The sequence below is a fragment of the Lycium ferocissimum genome, chromosome 9 (genome assembly GCF_029784015.1).
Source record: "Lycium ferocissimum isolate CSIRO_LF1 chromosome 9, AGI_CSIRO_Lferr_CH_V1, whole genome shotgun sequence".
Classification (NCBI taxonomy): domain Eukaryota; kingdom Viridiplantae; phylum Streptophyta; class Magnoliopsida; order Solanales; family Solanaceae; genus Lycium; species Lycium ferocissimum.
In genome coordinates this window covers 24683854-24691926 of record NC_081350.1, presented here as the reverse complement: position 1 = coordinate 24691926, position 8073 = coordinate 24683854, and the positions used below count along the sequence as shown (strand labels likewise).

General features: G+C 33.9%; 1 protein-coding gene across 1 annotated transcript; it reads right to left on the bottom strand.

Annotated features, from left to right (window-relative positions):
* Positions 1-759: 759 nt before the first annotated feature.
* Positions 760-6747, bottom strand: LOC132031704 (uncharacterized). Its single transcript, XM_059421639.1, has 5 exons — positions 4444-6747; positions 3627-3688; positions 1651-1762; positions 1356-1438; positions 760-862 (listed from the first exon to the last, which is right to left on the bottom strand). Exons 1-5 carry the CDS (start codon positions 6745-6747, stop codon positions 760-762), a joined length of 2664 nt encoding a protein of 887 aa, XP_059277622.1.
* Positions 6748-8073: the final 1326 nt, after the last annotated feature.

Sequence of the window (8073 nt, the reverse complement as noted above, 5' to 3'; positions counted from 1 at the left end):
AATCACAAAAAGTTACTACTCCAATATTGACCAACAACAAAGGCCCATGTGGCCTGTGGGTCTTGAGAAAAGAACAATGACAAAAGTAAACATTTGCAAGAAAAAGCAAATAACAACCCCATGTGGCAACTTCATCACCAATAAATTGTGGTGTGAGGACGACAAAAGCTCAATATCCTTGCTTATATATAATAGTAATATTTGTATTATTGTACCATTGCGCTTTTTTTCATTAAAACCCACGCTTTATTTGCGCTTTGCGCTTAAAACCCCGGCTGGCCTTAGAACTTTTTTGTGCTTATCGCTTTTGATAACACTGTGCACAACATTCCAAATGAAGATCTCCTCCAGCACAGGTGCAGATGCCAATATATAAACTTCACAAATTCCATTTTCATCTCAAAACCCGCAAAATAAGACATCTCTACTCTTTGAAGCAGCTTCGCAGCACCATACGAAATTATTGATTGGCCTTGTTGTTGGGCTAAAACGGTCCAAAGATACTCTTAACATGATGTGATATTGTCCGCTTTGGGCCAAGCCCGCACGATTTTCCCCAAAAGGCCTCACATCATTAAGAATATCTAACTCCTTATAAATAGCTCCCTTTTCTTTTCAGCTATCAATGTGGTACTTTGTTCGCACACCCAACACTTGTAAGAATTGTATTACAGGTTCCACAACAATGCCTACCGTTTCCTAAAAGATTTTTGGTAAATGGTTAGGCGGAGTCTGATGAAGAAACCATATTCAATCAGTTTAATGAGAAAATATGAGAGTGCTTACACATTCAATTGCAAGATCCTGTAATTTAGGGCAACTTGTAATCAAGTAAACTGCACTTGAAACCTCCTCAACATTTCTGAAAGGCATGTCCAAAATGCGGAGATATTAATAATAGTTTTTTTAATAAAAGTTGGTACATATCATAACCACATGAAAAAGGTACTGCAAAAGTACCAAAAAGGTCACAAAACCTTCATTAAAGTAATTTGCTCATGTTATGTAAAGATTCTACCTGCCTATCCTTACACCAAAGAAAAAGATTTTGTAGAGATCTATTCTTAACATATGAGATATCTATTCTTGCGATTTTTACCAAAATCCACACCTATTTTTGTATGCATTATGAACAGATCATAAGTAAACAGAAATAGCCTCCAAAAATAATCTGCCTCTAGGGCTTTGATCTAGTGGTAAGTGCGCCGCACATGATGCATGAGTTAGGCATAAATCATCGGTTTACGACAGATAAAAACCTAGTATTTAAGCCGAGAAGGATAGACGGCCAGACCCCTTATCTACTGCTGGGATGTCTCGGTACCGAAAAAACAGAGTTTAGTCCAGAGGCTCACCTGTAACAGAGTCCGCTGAGAGAGAGAGAGAGAGAGATCCAAAGCTGCCTCAACTTTTCACAGTTTCTTCGCTTCAGTTTTCTCTGATAAAACAAGAGAATAATACTCTTATTGATAAATGCATTTGTCATGATTCTCAGTATCTCCATAGGCAGGATTATATTAAATGGATTGGAATAACGTCTCATGTGCTCAAATGTGAAGATAATACACGCACGGTGCCCCAAAATGTACAGGGGTTCAAAGGTTTAAAAGGGAGTAATCACAATAATAAAATCAGAGTGCATAGGCTTACCTGTAGCAGGGTCCGCTGAGAGAGAGATTGAAAGCTGCCTCTACTTTTCAGTCTCCTCGTTTCAGTTTTCGCTGGAGTGATATTTGGTGCTTTAACTCCTCGCTTGTTAACGCTTAGCAGAATGCACAAGAGATGGATTGAAATTTACCATCTATATATTCTTGCTTCTGTAAATAAAATAAAAGGAGAGAATTTTGAGAAATGAATTGTTGTTGTAAAATAAACGGAGATCACAAGAAAATAAGAGAACAATATTGAAAAATATATCCAACATGATTCTCAATATCTGTATTTATAGAATTACATTTAAAATATTAAATGATGTGAACAGGAGTATTAACATTTAGGGGGTTATAGAAATAAAGTATTGGAGTAATTGATATGAGGAGGTGGAGTTATGGAAATCCAAGAAAAACGGGTAGCACTTTGTTGTTTTGGGTTGATTTCTGAGAAGAACTTCGTTAGCCTCTTCTTCTAAGCTCCGTTAGCCATTCCTTGGAAGAACTATGTAGTTGATGTTGGATCTCTTTGCTTGTGGATACCTTCACCAACTGCGGAATGCTTCTCCGATGCTCTCTGAATGGATCCCCAAAGAGTTATTCAGCTCCCCTATTTATAGTTGTAGAGGGTAGATAATCCAAATATTTATGAACTCTCTTGGAGGATTCTGATTGGCTCATTTGAGTCATCAAACTTATCACAAAATCCATGTGGTGAAGTTGCATGTAATTGGCGAAGACATCATTATGCACAGTTAACAACTTTTGATTGGTCCTTGTTTTGACTGTGAGTTGCCACATCATTTGAACACATGACATCATCTTGTTGTCCATGAATTTGACTGTGATCGCATGTCATTGAATATGTGGCATAAGTTTGGGCCTTCAGATGAAAGTATCCTGGGCTTGAAAATAATAAATTGAGCTTATTTAATTTACGGAAAAGGCTCAAATATGTCATCCAACTATCGAAAATGACTCATTTATGCCACTCGTCAATAGTTTGGCTCATTTGTGCCATCGAACTATAGGAAATGACTCATTTATGCCATCGAACTATAGGAAATGGCTCATTTATGCCACTCATCAATAGTTTGATTTATTTATGCCATCGTAGATTACCAAAATGACTCATTCATGCCATTTTTCATTAACTTATTTGGTTTTATAATACCGTATATGACACGTGGCTCCAATTAGAGGTCTACGTCGTTTAATTAAACCAGCCCAATTTTAAATACCAAATTAATAAAAAACCCGATCCATGCACCTTACTCACCCACAACCATAATCTAGTTGGAGGCCACGTGTCATATATGGTATTGTAAAATCAGTTTTAATGAAATATGGCATCGATGAGTCATTTTGATAATAGGCGATGACATAAATGAGTCAAACTATTGATGAGTGGCATAAATGAGCCATTTTCTATAGTTCGATGGCATAAGTGAGTCATTTCCTATAGTTTGATGGCATAAATGAGCCAAACTATTGATGAGTGACATAAATGAGCCATTTCTGATAGCTGGATGGCATATTTGAGCCTTTTCCGTTTAATTTATGAAGTCCAAATTAATTATTCAATCCAAATTTAGTATGGACCCCAATAAATTTTTAATTGTTTATAGATGTCCCTAATTTAAGATTCGTCGAGTTGTAAATTTGATCAACTGTAAAGACGAAACTTGAAGTATCAACAAAGATTGTACCTTTTTTCATCCAAATGAAAATTCTGAGTAAAAAGGGCAGCTCGATGCACAAAACATTCCGTGTTAGCGAGGTCCGAATCCGAAAAAGGGCCGCACCCCAAGGGATGTGATGTAGACAGCCTACCTTAATGCAAGCATTAATGGCTGGTTCCCATACTCGAACCCGTGACCTACAAATTGTAACTTTTAGAAACAAAACCTACGACCATAGCCAAGAGTCAGAAACCGAGACATGTTGCATCTATTATCAAGTTCAAAATAAATGTACAGCTGCTTTTGACAGTATATTCCCAATTTACTTAGGCTTCCGTGAGTTTGGCTCAAATATTCCTGCAATTGTAAAAATCACATAGATGAAGAAGACATTTAGCAGCAAGCTTCTTTTAATTATATCACCGCAAAGTTAGGAAATATTATTGTATCCTAATTTGAAAAAGACATCAAAACTAGTGCAAGCCATAAGATCCTCTTGAGATAAAGCCACATTCATTTTAAAGCCTTTGCCTTGCATTTTTCTTTCACTAATCCCTTTTCGTGTTTCATTGAAACAAGATTTGCTCCCGCGCTATTTCAGTTTGAATACTGCAACCAACGAAAAATCTTTAAACCATAACTCATGAGATGTCTTTTTTCTTTTCCTTTTTTCTTTTTTCCCTTCCAATTAGAATTCATCTTCTGCTCTGTACAGAGCCAATAAAAAGGACTCATACCCATTCAACTGGTTACAACTCGACTCCAAGTCTTCAATTTCTTCTGCATAATCACACCAGTAAAGCTGCAAGGTCTTATTGTAACATTCAACAATGACAATGGACAGGGCTGTCTCAACAAAATCGGGGGCCTCAGGCCAAACTTCATAGAGAGGGCCTAATTTTTTTTTCCTTAAAAAAAAGAAAGATCATCATATATATTTTTATTTAAAGTTTACTTTTCTAGCTTTTTTAGTTGCAAACTCATTAATTACTGTTTTATAATCTATTTGTTCTAACAATTCTTTTTCATCTCTCTTGAGACATTGTTGATCTTAGATAAGATTTTATCAATTTTAGCTTTGAAAAACTTCTTTCGGCTGAGGCAACAGTTACAGGAACCGTTAACATTATTCTATAAGCAATATATGTATTTGGAAAAGAATCAAGTCTTTTTATTTGATTGAGTATTTCGATTAGATCATTATCTTCTACTTGTATTATTTCTCTTAACACTTTTAATTCAAAAAATAAATCTAAACCATCAATATCAGAATAACTATTATGTGTTAAAGAAAGTTCAAGGTTAAGACAATACTCTTTCAAACTCTCATCATCTAGTGATCTCAATTTTTTACCACTAAATAGAAAACCAAAAATATTTTCATATGCTTCAAATTGTTGAAATCTATTTTGAAGTGACAAAATGGCTTGGTCTACTATATATAAGAAGTAATCAACTCTAAAAGATTCTTCAAGAGACTTTGTGACTTCGTTATCAACATTTTCATCAAATTGTTTCTTTCTAAATATTACGCGTTTCTTACGAAATTCAGGTTCTATATTCATCTCAGATGCAATTTCCTTAGCAGAAATCATAGCAATTGCAAATCCTTCTTCTTTATATTTAAAAAAAGAAAAAGAAATTAGACCTCTTAGCTGATCTATGGCAACATCAATATGCATATCTTTAGATTGTAAGCTTTTACTAATTGAATTAACCGCAAATAATATATCACACCAAATAGTCATCCCCAACAAAAAATCAAAATTTTCAAGCTCATATGTTGCTAAACAAGTAGCTTCGCTTTTAGTTTTTGGATCCTCACTAACTTCTACTAGTTTCAATAAAGCATCTCTTATTTGTTGTGCTTGAAATCTTAATGCTTTAATACTTTCAATACGACTTTCCCAACGTGTTTGTGACAATGATTTAAGAGTTAGGTTGGGTATAAAATCTTTTAAAATATTCCAACGCTTAGTAGAAGAAGCAAATAGCGTATATATACGTTGTATCACTCCAAAAAATGATATAGCTTTCGTACAAGAATTAGCCATGTTACAAAGTACTAAATTTAAATTATGACAACCACAAGGTGTATAAAATGCTCTAGGATTTACATCGAGAAGTCTTTTTTGAACTCCTTGATGTTTTCCCTTCATATTGGATCCGTTATCATATCCTTGTCCTCTTAAATTATCAATATCAAGTCCAATATTTTTTATCTCATCTATAATAACTTCAAAAATACCTTTTCCACTCGTATCGTTCACTTTTAAAAACTCAAAAAAATGTTCATTAATTTTTATTGGAGTATTTGAAATATCCACACTCCGCAATATAAAAGACATTTGTTCTTGATGACTTGCATCTGGAGTGCAATCAAGTATGATTGAAAAGTACTTTGTTTCTTTAACCTTTTCAATAATTTTATTATGGATTTCACTTGCCAACAAGTTTATTAATTCATTTTGTATATTATGTCCAAGGTAATGATTATGGATTTTTTCATACTTAATTCGCCGAATATGTTCTTGCATAACTGGATCAAATTCTGCAATCATTTCAATTAGGCTTAAAAAAATTCCATTATTTTCTTGATAAATCTTTTCATTGTTTCCCCTAAACGCCAAATTATTTTTCCCGAGAGTTTTGATTACGGCAATAATTCTTGATAGTACATTTTTCCAGTGCGCCCTATCTCTATTAATTTGTTCTTGCAAATTTTTGTCAATTGTTTTATTTTTGTGCAATCTCATTTCTAAATCAACCCACGCAACCATATTAATAATATGCTCGTTTGTTACTTCATGATCTTTGAGCTTAGCACTAAGATTTTTCCAATCATTACTACCTTCACTAGCTAGTTTACTGTTACAAGTACTAGAAGTTGTACTAAATAATTTACAACAAAAACAAAAGACTTTATCTAAATCTTTTGAGCAAACTAACCATTTTCTTTCATGTCTTTCCCCATTTGCCAATTTTTGAATATAACGTGTTGTAGAAAAATGTCTTGAGTATTTATCCTTTGGAAAATTTATGTCAGTTATTCTAATTGGTCCCTTTTCTACTAATAGATCTCTCAACTTTGTGTCTATAGTATCCCATTGACTTGGATCGTTTAAATTTTTAGGGATGCAATTATTTAAATTATTTAGGAGTTTTTGAGTTTCTGGAACTATATCAGATCTCTCATTAACTTCTTCTATATTTTCTTCTTGAATGTTATTATCATCTAACTCAACTCTATTAGTGACTTGTTCATTTGAAGAACAACCTCCTATATTTTCCGAATCAATATTTTTATTATTAGTTAAATATCTATCAAGTGCTCCTTTTTGGGATTTAATAAATTCTTCAGCTTTTCTCTTTTTCTCTCTTTTTGCACAACCAGATTCATATTTTCTAGTTGACATATTTAAACTGACCAAATTCTAATAATAACTAAAGCAAAAACATATACTTATGAAATAAGAATATCAAAAATGACAAATTTTCGATGAAATATAAGATAAAGTTAGAACAATAAAACCTGGTTCAAGAATTTGATAAGTTGATATAATGATATCGGAATAGTGTTGCATTGCTTGATAATTTGAAGAAGACGTCAAAAAGTAAATCTTTGATCTTTTGTAAACACTATGTTTTGCAGTAGAATTTTTAGGAGTGTAGGAGAGTAGAGAATTTTCAATAATAAAAGAGTAGAAGAATGATGAAAGGAAGAAGAAATACGTAAATACGAACAATAGAATAGTCACCCAAATACATAAGAATACTATCAAATCTACAATTACCTAAAAATTTTTTTACATTCTCCCAATCTTAGTGCAACGTTACAATTAATCCCCAAAAAAAAGGAAAGAAGTTATACTTTTTTCCCAAAAATATTCCCAAAATGTGGGCCCCACTCCCCTAACAAAGGAAGATTACTTTTTACTTTTACCCTAATATATAAAGTCAAACGTAGTACGCTACACTTCTTCTTCTTCTTTTTTTTTAGTGTATATATATATAGGGACTTAAAAAAAGTGGGGCCTCCAAAAAAGTGGGGCCCTAGGCCATTGCCTCACTTGCCTTGTTATTCGAACTCCGGCCCTGACAATGGAGGAGCCTTGCTGCCGAATTGGGGCCTATGTACCTCTACTAGAGGATCAGATCATAACGTAGTTCAGAAAAATGGGTTATAAATCATGATTAACTGTCAGAAGAAGCTGTAGAAAATCAATCCACTCGACCCAAAACTCTTGAAGAATAAAATTTTAATGTTGCATAGCATTACCTGAGGCTCCGGTAGATCAACTGTAAAGGACTAAAACAAAGTGTGACATAATTAGCTGAAGTTACAAGGCAAATCCTCCGACAAATTTCTCAATATGGTCATTACCTCCAAATTATAAGACGGGCCCATTATAATTTCTCAAGCAGAGTGGCAGTTTTCAAGCAAATGGATTTCGCTTCTCCGTCAAATTCAAGGAATTTGAGACTAGGGGCATCAAGAATGAAGCTATCAAATGGAGTGCAACAAGTCAACCCTACACGTTCAAGTAATGGGCTACTAGAAAGAAGGGTTTGAAAAGATGTAGGCTCGAAGGTTATGAAAGAAAAGTCAAGGGTAACAACCCTACTCAATGTTTTAAAGTTGGGAGGAGGGTGGAATTTACAACAAAAAAGCTCCAGGTGAGAAGGGAGACAAAAGTTCGTGCTTTTAAGAAATTTAAGTGAGAATTCGGGAACATTTTTAT

Excerpts from the sequence above, each read along its gene's own strand:
- LOC132031704 (XM_059421639.1), bottom strand. The coding sequence starts at position 6,747 with ATGTCAACTAGAAAATATGAATCTGGTTGTGCAAAAAGAGAGAAAAAG. Across the intron at positions 3,689-4,443 it reads GAATAATGTTAACGGTTCCT|GAATATTTGAGCCAAACTCA; the intron begins GTAACTGTTGCC and ends TTACAATTGCAG. Across the intron at positions 1,439-1,650 it reads CTCAGCGGACCCTGCTACAG|AGAAAACTGAAGCGAAGAAA; the intron begins GTAAGCCTATGC and ends TTGTTTTATCAG.